We start from the raw sequence: 18,633 nt of genomic DNA, 5'->3' as shown, positions 1-18,633 counted from the left end.
CCATTGATACATTATACATGTATACCATATAAGGGAACAAATATGTTGCTATTAATCTATTCCTTCTCCACTTTTGACCAGATGCTAATGACACATTAACAGTCAACAGTATGATTTCAGCTGTGAATTTATTCATGAGAATGGTCCAATAAATAGTTTCACACAGCGTAACAAGTGAATGGTTTACAACTGCTCAAAATCCTATCAGTGCTTTACTTTTAATGTTACACATCAGTTTGTCACGTAACACAAAAGCCATTTAGAAATTGTGGAACAGCTTCTTCAGGTCAGCAGAGGAATAGCTGGCATGGAGGGGACAGGAGTGTGTTTGTCTCAAAACCAAGGGGGAAACTGTATAAATTCTGCTAGTATTTCAATACCATTCCTCAGCAAAATGACTACAAATGGAAAGATGCATTGAAATGTTAAACAGATGTTACTAAGTGAAAGCTTCAATACGAAAAAACTACAACAAATAGAAAACATAAAACATGTTTCAAACCTTTACCAAAGTCAAAAGAATCGGTACTGAAATTGATAGATGAACTTCTCCTTTCCCCCCCCTTTTGATGTTTCACTAAACAGGCCATTTGTGATGTGACTGACTTGTTATTACACCTCATTTTATTAAGAATTCAAATCCAAATGCAGGTCAAAGATGCAGAGCTGAATTGATCACAATCTTTCTCTGCTGTTTCAATGTAACCTGACAGGCACAGAACACTCAATCTTCTATCTGCATTTGGATTCTAATGCCAGTTAAAATGGGTTACTTTCTTGCTTCCTCTTAGTGAGCATGTGGTCTCCCTCTGCCTCGGCCCCTGCCGGCGCCACCTGGTGGTCCATCCATAGAGCTGCGTGGGTTCTTGATCGTCTCATCCACTGACAGGATGAGGCAGGCTGCCTCTGATGCTGCAGTCAGAGCATTGATCCGCACGATGGATGGCTCCCAGACACAGTTAGTGAAGTTGTCTGCAATGTCCTCGTTGTTGATATCAACTCCGTACCACATACCGCCCTGCAGCAAGATCAAAAAGAAGTGCACAAAGTCAAACAAAGCTGACATTATTTCCTGTTCCCTTTTCAAACGGTAGGCCTTTAAATCACCCCTATGCCAAGTTCTCTATTCAAAGTATTTTGCAGGATTCGGTAATAGGGCTGCGTTTAAAGAAAAATCTTGAATGGAGTTCGAATTGATTCTCATTTGAATGACCCAATATCGATTAATAAATCCCGAGATCAATCAGCCGAAACGCTGCAGTGAGGGAGACATGCCCGGACTCGTGTACTGCACCTACTACAGAGATATCAGTGGTCGCAGATGGACTCTTTTTATCATGTGTGCATCCATGAATATGTAAGTTAGATTTGCACTGAAGTTTACGTTACTCTCTGTTAGAATCGGCTTTGGCCCCAAGTGTATTTAGGGCATGTTGTGCAGTATGCCTTTCCCCATAACTCTTAGTCTCATGTGGTTTTGTTCTCAAATCTCACGCAAGTTGTACCCCGGTTCGTTTAATGAAAACCATGAGCCAGATGTACAGACTAAAAATCTGAAATACCCCTAAACAAATATTAAATTAGCTATTGAAGCGAATCTGATTGCAAATCGAATCGAATTGAGAAATCCTTATCGATACCCAGGTCTATTCGTTAAGCCTGTGTGTTTCATTTCCTACCTGTGCATGTTTGGCGCGCAGTTTGTTCAGGATGTTGGTGGCATCGAAGCCAGCGTTGTCACACAGCTGTCTGGGGATGATCTCCAGGGCTTTGGCATACGCGCCGATCAACAGCTGCTGTTTGCCTGGGATGGTTCTGGAATAATCCCGGAGGTACTTGGACAGCTCCATCTCAATGGCTCCTCCTCCTGCTACAATGGAGTCATTCTGAAAATGGGTTTAGTACAGTCGGCATATTACGGTCTGTGTGCACAGATGGGCTGACAAATAAGACTAAATATTCTGAAAAATTCTAGATCAAAAGTAAAGTGTAACAGTGGCACCCCCAGCAAAACTACTTGCTAAAGGTAAACTGAGTTAAACAATTAAAAAAAAAGCTTACACTATTTACTCACAAGTAATCGCACCCATGAAATCACTAATTAAAATCTTTCAACATACACATTCTTGCCCTGGAATCATGACACATCATGGCCCAATTTCTCTTGTACTTTAGCTACAGCCACTATAACTCACATTTCAATACATGTACAAAACAAAATGAACAAATCTGTTTTTGAATCTCACTGATGTCTATTAAATATGCTTCAAGTGTCTCAAATGTTCAACAATGGGAAGAACAACCCATTCCCATTCTCAAACCAATCTATAGAACATTTTGACACATTAAGTGACTTTTAAGACTCCTTAATCCCTTGACAACTCAACACAAGTAATTTAGCAGCAACATGTTACTGTTAGTTAATATATTACACTGCGTACTCCTAATAGCTACATGTAACAACCTTGATGCACACCATAAAAAAAAAAGCACATTTATTTTCCCTTCGTCAACTAACCTTGATGGCTCTGCGTACAATCATGATGGCATCGTGTAACGATCGCTCCGTCTCTTCTGTAAACTGTTCGGCTCCGCCCCTCAGGATGATGGTGCACGTCTTTGCCTTGGGACAGCCCTTAAAGAAGTTGTACCTGCATAGACCGACAGGGTGAGTTTGAGCTGTCATAGCGTCACGTATTACAGTTAATTCAAGAGATGATACCTTCTGAGGCACTCAGATAACAGATTTGAATCGGTCCTTCTTACCTTTCTCCTCCAACCTGGACCTCTTCAAAGAGTTCACACTGTCCCAGGACATCGTCTGTCATGGCACCCACTGAGGTCTGGATGGAGCCACCGCAGGCCTGGAGGTCACATAACACACACACATCAGTCTTGCTCGAGCTAATTCTAACAAAATTGAAAAAAAATTATATTTTCCTTTACTTGTTTATTTAAAGTTAAATTGTGCTGTCAATCAATAGAAAGCACTTGTTCAAAAATGATGGTCACAATACCAAAGATGTTGACTACCTTTGGTCATCAGATGTTAAAAAATAAACAGCTGAATATCATTAACCATTGCTAACTTTCCTAACAGTCTGAGAGATATTCCAGCCACTCAGCTTTATCCTCTAAGAATGCAAATATTAGGTTTTCAGTGTCTGTCCTACCATCATGGTCCTCTTCAGATCCTCTTCCTGCACCCTGCCAGCACAGAAAAGATCCCTGTCTGCAAAATACTGGGTGGCCACATCCCCGATGGGTAACTTGGACAAAACCACCTTGGCTCCTGACTTATAGATCTTCTCCAGTTTGTCGTACAGGATGTTCCACTCTGCATCTACAATAGCCTGGTAGTCCTGCAGAAGAGGGGAGAAAGGTTAAAATAAAGGATAAAAAGACAGATTTTTGAATTTCCAGGTTGTACTTTTTTTTTGCACATTCTAAGTCTTTGTTGTGGTCTTCTTACCTCCACAGATTTCACGCGGACCTCAGCATTATCCTTCTCAGCCTTCAGCTCCAGCTCCACATTAAGCAAAGCAATCTTTGGATTCTCATAGCGTTTAGGCTGCATCTCAAACCCGGCGTAGGAGAAGGTCTTCTTGAAAGCAACCCCAGAGATCAACTGGGAATCCTGTGAAATTTAAATATAGAAAGTATGATATAAATGGATTAAATCGTTTCTTTGTTGTGGTTTCTCTAACCTGTTACGATTTATGTCATAGCTTGTGTGAGACAATTTTAGAACAAGTTTGAATTGAATTGGATTAAAAGTAAAAGATACAAACCTCAAGGGCTCCTCCCTGGACCTTCTTGATGCCAATCATCTTCAGAGACAGCAGCTCGTCCAGAGACATGACAGCATCTACCACCATTTTGGAGAAGAAATCCTTCTGACCAGCAATAAGCTTGGAGTTCAGGGCGGTGGCTGCACACTTCTCCAACAGCTGCCTCTGCTCTCTGCGAGGATAGAGAGAAGGACAAGTACAATACAGAATTTAAAACTCCAGACAACACCTTAAATGCTGCAATGTAAATAAGTGGTTGTGGTAAAAGAAACTTACTGCTTGTCGTCTTTCTTCACAGAGACGGCAATGTCCTTGATCTTGCTGACAGCGAGGTTGGTGGCAGCACGGAACGCTCTGATGATGGTCTGAGGGTGGAGACCCTCCTCCACGTATGGCTTCAACTGCTTTAGGAACTCAGCAGCCAGGAGAGTGACGGAGGTGGTGCCATCACCAACCTGAGAAAAATACAGAGAAAAGAAAAAGATTTTGCAAACCTCTTAGGATGCTCTCATATTCAAGATCTTTGTCGTTGTTGGTGTCCGTTTTTAATCGACATTTTGTTTGTTTTGTGAACGAATTTAACAGATGGACTCACTTTTACTAAAATACAAACAGCCTAGAATGTTAAATACACACGCTTCTCACCTCAGCATCCTGGGAGCGAGCGATGTCCACCAGGGTCTTGGCTGCAGGGTGAACCACATCCAACAGCCTCAGTATGGTGGCTCCATCATTGGAGATTGTAGCTTTACCTGGAAAACACGATCAATCACACATTTTTTGTGAGCATGAACTCATGCTGTAATACTTTGATCTTCATCTATCTGTCTCTTCTCACCTCTGCCATCCACCATCAGTTTGTCCATCCCCCTGGGCCCGAGGGTGGTCCTGACAGCCTCAGAAATCACCTGGAAAATAATTCCAAAGAGGCATATTGAGACAGGCTTAAAGTGTATTAAGAAATACACAAACCGACAGAAAAACATACACAAGTATGAAGAGAAACAAATTTTTCAGACCTGGCAGGCATTGATGTTACTGATGAGCTGGGGAATGCCCTGAGACGTGTCTGTCCCCTCCTTCAGCAGTATAACCGGTGTAGGCTGGAGAGAGACATGGGTAAAGAGCAAGGGGTGGTTGACAAAAGAAATCAGGAAGTGATTACTACAAACGAAGAGAGTTAGGAAACTCAACTAAGCTAAACACAAAGCATAAAACATGAACATAAAATAGGTCAGGTATACTGGAGTAGTGTGTACAAGGGCAAACTTCTTTTGTATACGAAGTATTAAGCATGTTTTGTATATTTATTTAAATTAGACTTCATGGTTTATCAGATCCTGATGTGTAATTCATGTATTATAACATTTCATCTTACAGCACTATTTGTAGATTAAATCTATTATTGTACATGTTTAAAAACGGTGGAGGAAACGTATTTATTTATTTAATCTTATTAAAACACTTTGTTTTACTTGTACTGTAAAAATATGAGAATATCTTGATATTATTGCAGTACTAGTACAGTTTAAATAAATAAATACAAATGAACCACTTTAAGCTAGAACTTAAAATGTAAAACATTAACAAGGCTATGGTTGGTACTGTAGCTGTAGGGAGTGGTGCTTTTGTTACCCATCAGACAGTTTGTCTGATGGGTAACAACATCTGTTTACAGTCTTCCATTAGTATTGCTAATTGCAGAAGACTGTCATAATATCTTTAAGAAGTAATACTACGCATTACTATATATGAACACTAGGTAGCAGAATTTTGCAAATCGCGTTATTAACTTTATCTAGTCTTTGTTACTTTTCATCACTCCGCTTGGGCAGGCATTGCTGTCAAATCTCAGAGCCAATACAAACGCTTTGTGACCAAATACCAAAAACAGTTAATCAGCTTTTAAGCTCTAAATGTGACGGTGCGGACTATTAAGGTTAACAATGTTTCCAACGCAGCCACTCATACAAAGAGGCTAAGCAGCTAGCTTGACAAAAATTTCACTGACAAAGCTGCAATGGCACATGCTATTACAATGCTAATGATGGACAACAACTTAAACCATTTAATAACATATTTAAACTACCACAAGCTAAACACAGTTTGTCTTTTATAAGGAACCGCTAACATTAACATATTTGCCTGCATGACTGTTAGCATCGTATACGCCCATTGATGCCGGGTGATCCTACGAAGCTAGCATGGTGTCGCTACAAATAAAATCATTTAAAAATCATTCTCTCAAAATAATTGCTTCCCAAGATCACCAAACGGTTTTCATCCAAACTAAGAATATTGCCGATGCAAATACATGCTGATAAACAGAAGGATGGACATGGATTGTGCATACGCGTTATGGGCATTAATGCTAACTCACTCACCATCATCTTTGCAGTTCCTTCGAGAAGCTTTCCGCCGGCATCCAATCCCACAATGCTTTTCGAAAACTAGAAGTGTTCGGGGTGCGTTCAAGAACGTAATGCACCGTTTTGTCAACGATATGAATATTGTAATTTACTCATTTTCTGAAATAAATCACAGACCTGTTGATAAATAAGCTTCTGTCGTGTGAGTATAGGACATTTTGACATAAACAGTCATATAAATAAACTCTGTAAAAGTATGGATGACCAATAAATTGTGGCATAAACTCTAACAGTTTATTGTATCATACACATTTATTTTTTCTTTTCATTTATTTATTGGTCTGTTGTTGTGTCTTCACAATTTATTGATATGAATCATTAATATTAAATGTCTGATCTGGTTATGTCTAAATGAATTGAACAAAGACTACTAATGGTTATCATATTCACCGTAGTCGTTAGTCAAATGTTTACTGTATCTATGTATCTTTTAAAAGCTCCTGCAAGTTATTTTTGTCAAACAAATTCATTGCTGCCAATGCTTCAGTTTTATGAAGGTTACATTATTTTAGGGAAACTCTGTCTAAAGGACACGGTTGTCGCACTGTGGAAAGCATTGCTTTCGAAAGTTGTCATCATCAAACAAATATGCTCAGACACAGACAAACTTCATGTGACATAATTTCCCTGTCACTACCCATTAACATGGTATATTGGGCATGCAGTCTGTGACTTTGCATACCATGATGCAAACGAAACAGTACATGCAGCAGTATGCTCTGAAAATTTCCATTTCTATATGTATAATGGTTCAGCTGTGCTGTGCATTTAAAGGGATGAGATTGTACGTTTCATTAAATCATATAATTGGTTTTGTGTGTTTATATCTGAAATTGAAAGTTTTCAGGAATGTTTTTCCTTCTCTGTACCTTATTAATTACTATTAATTAAATTGCAATCGTTTTTGGCAATGGCAAGTCATAACCACCAAATTGGCGCTATCGTTTGAGTTTGTGTAAAACCGCAGAGGTCAAAATGTTAAGATCTTTTATCAGAATGAAAATGGACACAGTTCGGTCCTGTATAACACTGAGTGTCTGTTGCACCAGTTGGATCTTTTTTTGAACTTTTTAACTTCATCATCCCATATAGAGATATTTATGCTTCATAAAACCATATTTCCAGCCTTAAAACTGTGTGGGTGTATAAACTCCTTTTTATTGTCCCTTTAGACTGCAGAGATTCAATTACAAGAGCACACTGAATGTAACCCTACGATTAAACAAACTCTGTAAACGAAAATATTGGAGATTACAGATTATATGTACAAGGGCCCAAGTTTCGATACATACAATAAATACATAGATTAAATCGGTTTTATAGAGCGTTGTAATTTCAAATTAAGCCAACAAAAACCATAATTCATTCTGTGTATGTGTGTGTGTCCTGTCATCATCTAGTCTAGAGGATACATTTTCCACAAACCTTTGAAAACACATTTTGATCAAAGCAGTGTGTATTATATATATATAGTGCTGTATTGATGCAATAGTTGTTGAACTAGGTGCTTTGTGACCTCATACATGGCAGCCTGCCCAGTTTATGCAGGTAAAGCAGAGGCTGCAGGTAGCCAAAGCCAGCTGCAGCAGCTAAAGCTAAGGACTCATACTGACACTTGAGTTTTCGAGCTGGAACTCGTCCATCCATAAACAAGATGATTATGAAAGGGAGGCAGTTGAGTGTGAGCACAGCCTGGATGATGACAATAGTGTTGAATGCTTTCTTCTTCATGGAATTCATCTCTCCTTTAACCTTTGGCTGACTGCTCCCCATTTTCTTCATCATCGCCTCTGTCCTTTTTTCTTTTCCTCTGCTTTGCCCTTGTTTTCCCTCCTCAGTATTCACCACAGGACTCCTGTTTTTGTGAGTCTTCACTTTCTTCTCCCCTTTTGTTTTCTTTCTCTGCTCCATCATATGTCTGTCCCCAGGTGGAGATCTCCTTAATTTTCTGAGAACAGACAGGCTGCAAAAGGTGTCTATGACTAGAACAGGAAGGATCAACACACATGCTGTGGTGGAGGAGCGATCAAAAAGAGCAACTGAAGTCATGATGATGTAAATGCACCATGCAGCACCTAAACATCCCCATCTGTACTGCCGTCCTTTAAACCTGAAAGGACAGGAAGGAGTTAGGGATGAAGAGGAGAGAGTCAAACATAAAGACAACCACCTTAAAAATTCTTATTATGTCAGAGATCAAAGCTGACTTACGCCACAACCAGCAAACATGCTTTTTTTTTACTGTCACTATTTTTCTGGCGTTATTTTACATAAACATGGTGTGTGCTTTTACCGTAGATAGTCGAGGGGTCGCACCACAGCCATGTACCTCTCCACACAAATCAGACAGTGGAGCAGTGGCTTCATAATCATGATCATCGCGTTCAGGAACGTTACCATAGTTAACACATTGTCACTCTGCCACAGATAATGATTGACCGTGAACACAGGCAAAATCAGGTAGAAGATAAGCTGGGTCATTGCCAGGTGGAGGGGGAAGAAGTCTGCAGGGAGGACACCGCTTACCTCTGACCTTTGAATTAAGTAAATGATTAAGAAAGCTACGGCAAAACAAAAAATGAAAAATTTACAAAACCGGTAACAAGGAAGAGAAGTTTCCACCATGATGCTAAATGTAAAATGTTTTAATGTGTTTTATGCTATTTTTGATTCTTAAACTAGTTCAGTTAACACATTTGCTGTACATGCTGTATCACTTTAACTAAATATTTACCTTTTTTTGTGGATGTGACAGATAAGCCAAGTGTTTGATGGGGCACCGACAAGGAATTCAAATGTGTATGTGGCAAAGAGGATGACAAGGCCTGTCGAAGGTCCATCTTCATATGTATCACACTCTGCCCAGAAATACCCTGAAGCTGTGGAGGTATAGTTTCCAGCAGATCCTTTCATACTGCAAGGGAAAGATACAGAGAGACAGATAATGAGAATCTAGAAAATGGAGATGGATAATTTGTGAATGACATATTATCTCTAAATGTACAAGTACAAAGAATCAGAAACAAACCTTTTGGTGTGCAGTCAGAGTAGTGCTGTGAAGGCAGCTTGGTTTATTCAAAACATTTGCCTGGAGTTGAGGGTTCATTTGAAAAGCCCTTGCTTTCGTAAACACTTTGCTTGAGGGATGTAATATAGATTTGCATAAAAATGACATGAACCAGGCATATGCAATGTACCTGATTGCATGCTATGAGCCTATTGCATACACTTCACGTGTTTTCTTTTTTCTTTTTAGGTAGAGCATGTTTTTGTTCGCTTAAAACACTCTGTATTTGTCATACTTCTAGTCCAGCTGACTTGACTTTGAATGTAGCCATCTGAAATCATTAGCTGCATACTAATTAGATAACATAAATCAATTGTCACATATCCCTCCTTAAGGTCATATTTTATAATACTTACACTTATCATTATTTATTATAATATTTACAGTGAGCATTTGTACTAGGCCTAAACTGTAGGCCTATGTATTATTTGTATTTTCATACATATACTATATAATCTTATTTGTGCTGCTGTCCAGTGTAATTATCCAGCCATAGTCATACATTTGAAATGTGTATTTAGTGTATATGATTTGAACTTTTATTTATCATTCGATCACCCTCTAGTTTGTATTCTAGCCAATGACTGTATGACTCTAGCTAGACAGCTCGCAATCTAAAACTGGTTACAAGTGTTATTGAACGCAGCTTTTGTTACGTCTGGCGTCGATGCTTAATGCAGGCTTATGATTGGATGACGAAATGTGAGTTGCAGCCTGAGTTGTGCTTGATAAATTATCGACGTGTCCTGCATGGGCGGAGTTCTACTTCTGAGGCACTTTCAATATGGAAGACTCCACCCGTCCAGATACTCTCATCGATAAAACACGCGCTCACAATCTTTTCCCTAGAACTCGCGCGGAGTTTAGAATTTGTACACACATCTGTGGCGGGAGATGTTGTGGCGAGCAAGACAGAAGCGATATCGTTATTTCGATATTTAAAATAAAGAAGGACAGCAGAAAGTGGTGTGAGAATAAAAGCCTTTGCTGGAGGAAAACGCAAAGATGGACGATTTTGGGATTTATGCGGTTTTTGGAGTAAACGGCCCGCCTCAAAGGCTTCTAAGGTAACCTAAGTTAAAACGGTGAATATGTTACCAGTATCGCTAATTTAGCAAGCTTCTCAACTTTGAACAGAGTTTCTACCACAACACAACAACAAGCGTTGCTATTTAAATACCGTTTCCATTTGTGAAAGCAATGCATGTCAAGAACCTTTATATGCGGCTCCTCGTTGGCGCCTCTTTAACCTAGTTGTGTTTATAAAGAATAACACATCGATTAGGGTCTGGTATTAAGAAATAGTATACTAATAATTTTTTTTATGTTCTTGTTCCTGTTTTTCTGGATGTCAACTGAGACCAGTAACGTCATTATAGCGTTCTTTATTTATTTGTCTTTTTATTCCGTGTCAGTACTGAAGGTTCGTGTAGAGCGGCTGTCGCGGTTCCTCCCAGTGTCCGCCAGGTGGTGCTGTTCAGCAGCGGACCGTGGGGTGAGAGGATCTGCGTCAACGCAGAGCTCAACGATGCTGAGCGGATGCCTATAACTATCGGAAAGCTCACTCCATATAACAAGTAGGCTATTATACTATCATGTTTATGTTATAAGGGGATTTGACGTCTTATTTATTCTGTAAAAGTTGGTTGTGTTCGGATGCATGTACGGTCGACGTCTGACACATAAATAATATGATTTAATGAGAACCCTTTCACTGAATACATGTTCTGTCCCTCAGGTGCCTGTCATGGGAGCAGTGGGAAGAGGAGACATGGACAGACAATGTCATACTCAATGTCACCCTGGAAGGAGGAAAACTGGTAAATTAAACTTAAAGATTCAGGGCTAAATTGCATGGTCGTGGCCAGAGATTATTCAGTTTTTTCAGCTAACAGACAAACTATGAGACCATGCATTTTGAAACATAACCCAGTGTTCCCTTGGCAGTTAGTCAGAATATCAATTTAATTTCAGGGTAAAATGGTTGGCAAATTTTTTTCTTCATTATTAATAAAAAGTGAACACAGTGTAAAACCTATAAGTCTGCTCTCACACAAGGATTCATAAGTCTTGTATCTATTATTTTCCCCAGGTAAAAGAAGATTGGTCAGAACCTGAGCTCATGCTGGCTGTGACAGAATACACACCAAAGGTAATCTGTTAAGAGGATATTTTATATGTTAGACTTGATTTGGAAATAAGCCATTTGGACATCACAACCTTGTTTTTTTTTTTAAAGTGAACATACAACAACAAAAAAACCCTACCATGAAAATCATTTGTCAAAGTGTGCTTTTTTCCATATGATGCAAGAAATAATAGCCAAGAGCCACTGGTAAGCATTTCTGCTGCTGCAGTATACCAATGCCAGTCTTAAAAACATGGATTCCGACAGGCATTAGTCATATATCTAAAGAATCACTGCTATAAACATGCAAAGTGGTGCTACAGCAGCCCTTTGGGTTTAGTAACGGTCAGAGGAATGTACCACGAAGCAAGATTAGCCGGTTAGCATGGTATGTTGAGCCTTAAGCGAGAGTTTTCAGTATTATGAAGCTGGCTCTGTTTTAACCTGGCTGGATTGGTAGCTTATGATGCACAACTAACATTCTCCAGCGGAGAATTTCAGATTGAAATCAGCTGAGAAAAAAAATAATGCTGTCTTTTAATTTTTTCTTTTTCTGACTATATTGTCTGTAAGCAATATGGATTCTCAGCTAAGAGAATATATATATATAAATATGTGTATATATATATATATATATATATGTATTATGTATTATGTATTAAACCCAATGTCAGTTATGAAACTGAACGAAGCCATATGGCTACAGCAGCATATGCAGTTTGCAAACATAGTTGGTGAAGCAAAAAATGCGAGTCCCCCACTTATTGTCTGTTTTTTTCTCTATTTGCTTCAGACTCAATTTTACACAGCAGATTATTCAAAGGCTTAACAGCTTCATTAAATTTGAATTCTATTTTATGCTTATTATAATTTGCTGACCGGTCTGTTTTTATGCTGCTGCTATTGCAGTCAAAAATGATTTATTTATTAGATAATTTTTATCTAGAAAATGTTTGGTCTTGGCATAAAACGGATGTGATTTCAGCATAACCCACATTGTTGGAAAGTATCATACATACATTTAATTTCGTGTAATGTTTAGATATTCTGTATCAAGTTTAAAGTTGAAGAGCTCTACAATGTGCATTTGTCACGTAAGAAATTAACAAAGATATTGGCACTGCATTTAGTGGTCTAATAAATATGTTCACTTTTAAAGTTTTAAGATCAGTAAATTCCTCATTCCTCTCTTAACTCTTATCTGCAGGTCAGTGTTGCTGTTGCTTTTTGCTCTAATGTAAAGACAACCTATTTATTCTGAATTCTTATTCTTATTTTTGCTGCGTACTATTATCTTTAGGTTCACCTTAACTTGGTGATCAGGATGTAGCTTTATGTTACAGTAGCTATCTATTAGCTTAATATTTATACATACAATACAACTCTGATACATGGACTTGAGGTCCAGAGGTGAGGTGTGATGGCGTGGCTGGAGATTTTAAGGCAGTGGCACCTAAGCTATTTCAAGGCAGGAATGGATTTTAGTGGGTATATCATTGCCAGGAGACTAATTCATTTTTCTGAGCAGCACAGAAAAAGCAAACCTAGAGCAGAGTGAGAATTTTTCACTTAAAATACAAAGTATCATGTTCCCTTAAAGGCTTGTCTTGCAGCATTGCATTTTGGTCAATTGAGTATTATCTCTGAAGAGATATTGGTTGATCTTGTTTGCCTACAAAAATGTTTTTCAGTTATGGCTATTGAATGTTGATCTAAAATCTGACACACAGATACAATATACATTATTGAGTGCTGTTTTATAACATCTCATCTCTGTGAACTGTTTACTTATGAAATCATATTTAAGAGCATGCGTTCTGGTGAATAATTAATGACAAAGACTGTTTTGGCCCTCCCAGGATACTGTGGCTCCCCTCGCAGCCCGGGAGCTGAATGGCAAAAGGAAGAGAGAGCGACTGTTAGAGGAAGAGGCTGACGAGAATAAGATGATCAAGAGAGGGGAAGAAGAGAACCTGTGTCCAAATGGTGGCACTGTGGAGAAGACCACACCTGTGCGAAAGGGCAAAGGTCAAACCAAGGGCGGGCAGAAGCTGTTCAGTAGTGGAGGAGATGCAACAAAGCTAAAGGCAACAGGTGAGAGAGGCAGCATGTTTAGAGATTTACTAATATTTGGGGAGAAAACAGTATTTTTTGTGTGTGAGCCAGAGCTAATAATAATCAGCGCTTAAACACGACAGTGGCTCGGTTTGAAGGAGTAAAGCATTTCTTGTGTGCAGTTTCTTCTCTAAAATCTCCTTCCCTGTCTCCTCTCTTCTGCTAATGGAGCAGTAGAAGCACAGGGGATTGTGGGAAGAACGCCTCCTCAGAGTGCAGCCAGGACGAAGAGTAGGCAGGCCAAGACTCCCACACAGACCGGTGAGTTCGTGCATACACATAACATACCATTTTAGCTGTTTTCTTATCGTTATTGATTCATTTTTCAGTTCCATGGCTGGTACTTTGATGTACATCGCCTACCTGAGTTCAGGTAATAATGTTTTCTATTCTGTTGAGTTTCTCAAGTCTCTTGTCTTCCTGCAGCCCCATTGCTCAGCCCATCAGGTCGCTGGGGTCAGACTCTGTGTCCTATTGATGCTCAGACAGCTATTTTGATTGGAGGGCAGGGAGCCAGGATGCAGTTCTGCAAAGATCCCATGTGGAAGCTCTGCACAGGTCAGTTAAGCATCTGTTTTGTATTAGTCTCCAGTAAGAATTGTGTTTAAGGGGGTTTTACTTTCCTGTTGGGACTATTTTAGAATGAGTATTTTTGTCTCTGTCCACAGAGGATGTGTCTTGGGTTGCAGCGGAGACTCTGGCAGAGGGTCCAACACCAGAGGCCAGGATCGGCCACACAGCCATCTACGACCCTGACTCCAGGCGGATCTTTGTGTTTGGAGGCTCCAAGAACAAGAAGTGGTTCAATGACGTTCACATCCTTGACACACAGAGCTGGAAGTGGACCATGGTTGAAGTATGTGTGTTTGTTTTTTTTGTTTTCTTGTTTCCATTTGCTGCTCGCCCTCTTCCTTCACATCCTCCTCCCTTCTCTTGCCTCCTTCAGGCCCAAGGTAAGGTTCCTCCTCTGGCCTACCACAGCTGCAGTATGTTTCGAGGGGAGCTGTTCGTGCTAGGAGGGGTGTTTCCCCGTCCAAACCCTGAGCCAGACGGCTGCAGCGACTTGCTGTACATCTTTGATCCTAACCTCTCCATCTGGTACCAGCCTATTGTAACTGGTGACACACCCTCCTCCCGCTCAGGGTAAGATGGTTTGATCCAAATGTAAGTCCTTCTTTCACACACAATTGTAGAAAAATAGAATCACTCCAATTTTCCCTATTTGTTTGTCATCCAGTCACTCCGCATGTGTGATGCAGGAGAGGAAGATCTATGTATTTGGTGGATGGGACACTCCTGTCTGCTACAATGACATGTACATGTTGGACCTCGGTAAGCCACACACCAGCTTTTACTGATAGGAAATTGTTGGTTTCATGCAAACACACCTGTGCATAACTGTACAAACAGAGGACACATGTATCAGGATAGAGGTGTAATGAATATTTTTTGTTTTCCAGGTCTGATGGAGTTTTCTGCTGTTAAAACAACTGGGAAAGCCCCCTCTCCTCGAAGGTGCACACGCTACACACACAAGCGAATGTAGTTGTAGCTACAGCTAGAAATTGAACAGATTATCAAAAACCATCTAGTTCTTGATTTACCCCAAACTTTTGGTAGTTTAAGACTTTTTTTATTCATTCAAATAAATATTTATTCAAAATAAAATTTTCTACATGAAAATCTTCTTGGAGTCTGTACCAAACTCGTAAATTTGATCAGCACTGACAAAAAACATAGCAAGTCTCATCTGCGGCAGTTTTTGCGTTGTTTAATAATAGGTGTGTTCGTGTGTGTTTCAGTTGGCACGGTAGTGCTGTACTCTCTGACACCAAGTTCCTGATCCACGGAGGTTACAACGGAAACAACGCTCTCAGTGACACCTTCATCTTCGATATAGGTATGAGGCATGTTACAATGATGCACAAATACACACAGGTAAAATGCACATTCTGAGAAAAAGCCTTGTTAGACTCTCTGGTTGTAGATTTTCAGGAGAATCTTTGTTATTACAAATGCAGACTTCTTCAAGTACACGCAAGTAGTTGTCCCTCTTTTGAAAGCAAAAAGACTTAATTACATCTGTTATAAAAAAGTAATGGGGATTAATCTGCCTATTAATATTTTTCACTTAATCCTGTGTTCTCTTAAATATCTTATAAAAGGAATAAAATGTCCATTTCTAGGTTGCTTGTTTAGTCTGAACAACAGTAAACTGTAAAAATATTTTTATTTTATTGTGAAAAAAGGATAAAAGATCAATCTATATTATCTATATTTATTGTTATAATATGATATACAAGATACGATGCAATAGAATAGGATATATTTGTAATATAAAAAAGATAATTCAAACATAACACAGCCTAATAGGTAATAGTAAATACACTTTATATTCACACATTAAAGTTTTCAAGTCAGATACACAAAAAAGTCAGAGCAAAAAGTGCAAAAATATTTATTCCAGATCAGTGGCTGTAGGTTTGGCATGTGCAGATGTCTTGTACAGCCTGATTGAGGTAGGTAGGAAAGACCTCCTGTATCTTTCTGTGGAACAGCAGGGATGGAGGAGTCGGTGGCTAAAACTGCTCTGAAGATTATCCAGCATGTTATAGAGAGGGTGGGAGTCATTGTCCACAATAGTGAACAGCTTCTCCAATATTCTGGTCTCAACCACCTCTTCCTGTCTGACGAGCTGCAGGCCCACAACAGACTCGGCGTTCTTAATCAGTTAATTCAGGCGTCCTTTGCTGTGATGCCTGCACCTCAGACACAAAAGCAAATAAGATTGTGCTTGCAACAACACACTGATAAAACATGTTGAGCATTTTGCTGAAAACATTCAAGGACCTGAGCCTCCTCAGGAAGTAAAGCGAGCTCAGGCCCTTCCTGTAGACAGAGTGTTGGTGGACCACTCCAGTCTTTCATCCAGGTAGCACCCAGGTACCTGTAGAACCTGACAATCTCCTCGTCACTCCCATTGATGCCGACTGGAGATGGAGTTTTCCCCACCTTAAGCTGCAGATGATTTTCCCCTCACAACCTCACAAACGGCTCTGCCAGGCCCTTATACTCTTCCTCCTCTCCACCCTCAATACACCCCACAATGGCGGTGTCATCAGAGAATTTTTGTAAATGACATGAGTTGGGGTTTTATTGAAAGTCTGATGTGAAGGTGGTGAAGAGGAAGGGAGATAAAACAGTTCCCTGAGGGGCCCAGATGTTGCTCACCACACAGTCAGACACACAGCTCTGCAGCCTCACAAACTGTGGTTAAGGTTATTATACTTGTAACCTTTTAAACTTGACATTATTAACTTAATCACTTCTGTCTGTTTTATTTCTAAAGACACCAACAGCTGGACAGAGGTGGCCCTCCCTCAGCTCTCCATCCCCAGGGCAGGACACTCCATCATCACCATGGAGACAGACAGTCACTACCGTTTCTCAGAGGAGGATGAAGATGTAGTTCAGAACTCAGGATCATTCGGAAGAACCTTGCTGGTGTTTGGAGGTGGAGACAATGAAGGCAACTTCTACTCCGACCTGACAACTGTCACTGTGGAGGAATTGCTCGCTGCTATTTAAAGAGAGTGAGTCAGAGGTGAATCCTCACTCCCTGACAGCATTTGAAGCTATTTAAACACCCCCGCAGACTCTTTATTATTTATATTCCTAAAGTTTGTCTTGGTTTCATTATGGTTCTACTGTTTTTAAGCTTTTAAACATTTACTATGGCAGCAGTACAATTTGACATTTCTTTGATATTGATCTTCAAGGTTCAACTGCCATTTTCATGTGCTGCAAAACAGGAAAATGAGAGCTCCTCAGATTCTAATTAAGGATGCATATTAATAATACCAATGAATGATATTTTAGTCAAATGGACATTTATTATGTACATCATTTCAAGCTTTTCAAGTGTTTTCCTCAGGTATACTTACAATTTTCAATTTCTTTTGGCCTTGATAGTGTTGTTAATGTTCCCTTTGTATAGCTGTAAGTGCATCAACTGTGCTTCATTATGCTCAAAATCATGGTATTGTTTTATCATCATCATCAAACTTTTGCTCGGGCTGTAAAAAAAAGAATCTCAATTAATGTTCCTATGCTGTTTAGTTTTGCACTTGTCTTCTGTCTTCTATTAATAAACATTTTGATTTCCTACACTTTCTCTAAGCTAGGATCTTCCTTGATGGATAGCATTTCTGCTAAACTCATGAACAAAGATCCCCATGTGCAAATGTGATGCAGTTAAACCCACTTAAAGTCAACTTAACTAACCTCTTCCATTTGCAGAGTAATTAACCTCTGTTTTAGTCTGACATTAAACTGTGAAGTATACTTCATACCAAGTGGTTCCAAACTAATGGGAAAGGCCCTTTAATAACATCACTGTTTTATCTTCAAAGAGCCCGAGCTAAATGGAAACATTTTTAATAAGAGATTAGTGGAGCTCAAGAGGGATCTTCTTCCTTTCTGCTAAATGGCTAATGATAATGTCATCACTGGCAGTTTTTTTTACTTCAATATTTCATTTGATTATATTGCCAACCTTACTAGCTACAGGAGTCTAACATCCAGTCAGTCTGCTTATAACCTGTATAACAAGCAGCACATGAAATGTTTTCCGGTCTTTTCAGTGCATGGAGCAGAGATCAGATTATATAAACTGGGTCACAATGATATAAAACTTGACATGCAATTAATTCTACAGTTGCAGTTGATTTATAGAGGAATCATCATCATATTTGAGACACTAGATCTTGACAAGGCAGTAGGACGGACATACTTAATAAGTGTTTTAGATTCATACAGCATGGATGCAGATAAGAACTAACACATGATAGAGCTAACGCAGAACATCTTACCAGCAAATACAAATGAAAAAAAGCTTTGTTTCATATCCTACTAGAATTCAGTTGCTGGCTGCTAGTTTTAACTCATACCAACCATAGTTTCCTTAAAATATGAATCCAAAAACAAACCATTTTGGTGTGGTTACAGGCCTTTTCCCACTTGATTCTTTCACTGCAAGTCATAAAATATGCACTGTACTTAATCGGATTTCAGTTCTCTTGGTACCAAGGTACATCATGTTGC

At 39.4% G+C, this 18,633-nt stretch overlaps 2 protein-coding genes across 2 annotated transcripts; one reads left to right on the top strand and one right to left on the bottom strand.

Moving 5' to 3' along the window:
- Nucleotides 1–109: 109 nt before the first annotated feature.
- Nucleotides 110–6,205, bottom strand: cct7 (chaperonin containing TCP1, subunit 7 (eta)). The gene is made up of 12 exons (XM_069672000.1): nucleotides 6,176–6,205; nucleotides 4,811–4,894; nucleotides 4,630–4,699; nucleotides 4,437–4,543; nucleotides 4,068–4,246; nucleotides 3,792–3,963; nucleotides 3,473–3,637; nucleotides 3,174–3,362; nucleotides 2,767–2,864; nucleotides 2,519–2,651; nucleotides 1,680–1,886; nucleotides 110–1,018 (listed from the first exon to the last, which is right to left on the bottom strand). The coding sequence occupies exons 1-12, from the start codon at nucleotides 6,179–6,181 to the stop codon at nucleotides 788–790; spliced, it is 1,641 nt and encodes a 546-aa protein (XP_069528101.1). The 5' UTR covers nucleotides 6,182–6,205; the 3' UTR covers nucleotides 110–787.
- Nucleotides 6,206–10,285: 4,080 nt separating this feature from the next.
- On the top strand, nucleotides 10,286–17,773 carry krcp (kelch repeat-containing protein). The gene is made up of 13 exons (XM_069672591.1): nucleotides 10,286–10,354; nucleotides 10,703–10,864; nucleotides 11,026–11,107; nucleotides 11,380–11,439; nucleotides 13,275–13,509; nucleotides 13,705–13,791; nucleotides 13,957–14,088; nucleotides 14,199–14,386; nucleotides 14,477–14,673; nucleotides 14,768–14,862; nucleotides 14,991–15,045; nucleotides 15,333–15,430; nucleotides 16,880–17,773. Exons 1-13 carry the CDS (start codon nucleotides 10,293–10,295, stop codon nucleotides 17,116–17,118), a joined length of 1,692 nt encoding a protein of 563 aa, XP_069528692.1. The 5' UTR covers nucleotides 10,286–10,292; the 3' UTR covers nucleotides 17,119–17,773.
- The last annotated feature ends 860 nt before the right edge of the window (nucleotides 17,774–18,633 follow it).

Source organism: Semicossyphus pulcher, unplaced genomic scaffold (assembly GCF_022749685.1).
Source record: "Semicossyphus pulcher isolate SPU_LCO1_2020_fin unplaced genomic scaffold, fSemPul1.0.p SCAF_21, whole genome shotgun sequence".
In the NCBI taxonomy this organism is placed as follows: Eukaryota; Metazoa; Chordata; class Actinopteri; order Labriformes; family Labridae; genus Semicossyphus; species Semicossyphus pulcher.
The sequence above is the reverse complement of the archived record's forward strand: the minus strand, read 5'-3'. Positions and strand labels throughout refer to the sequence as shown.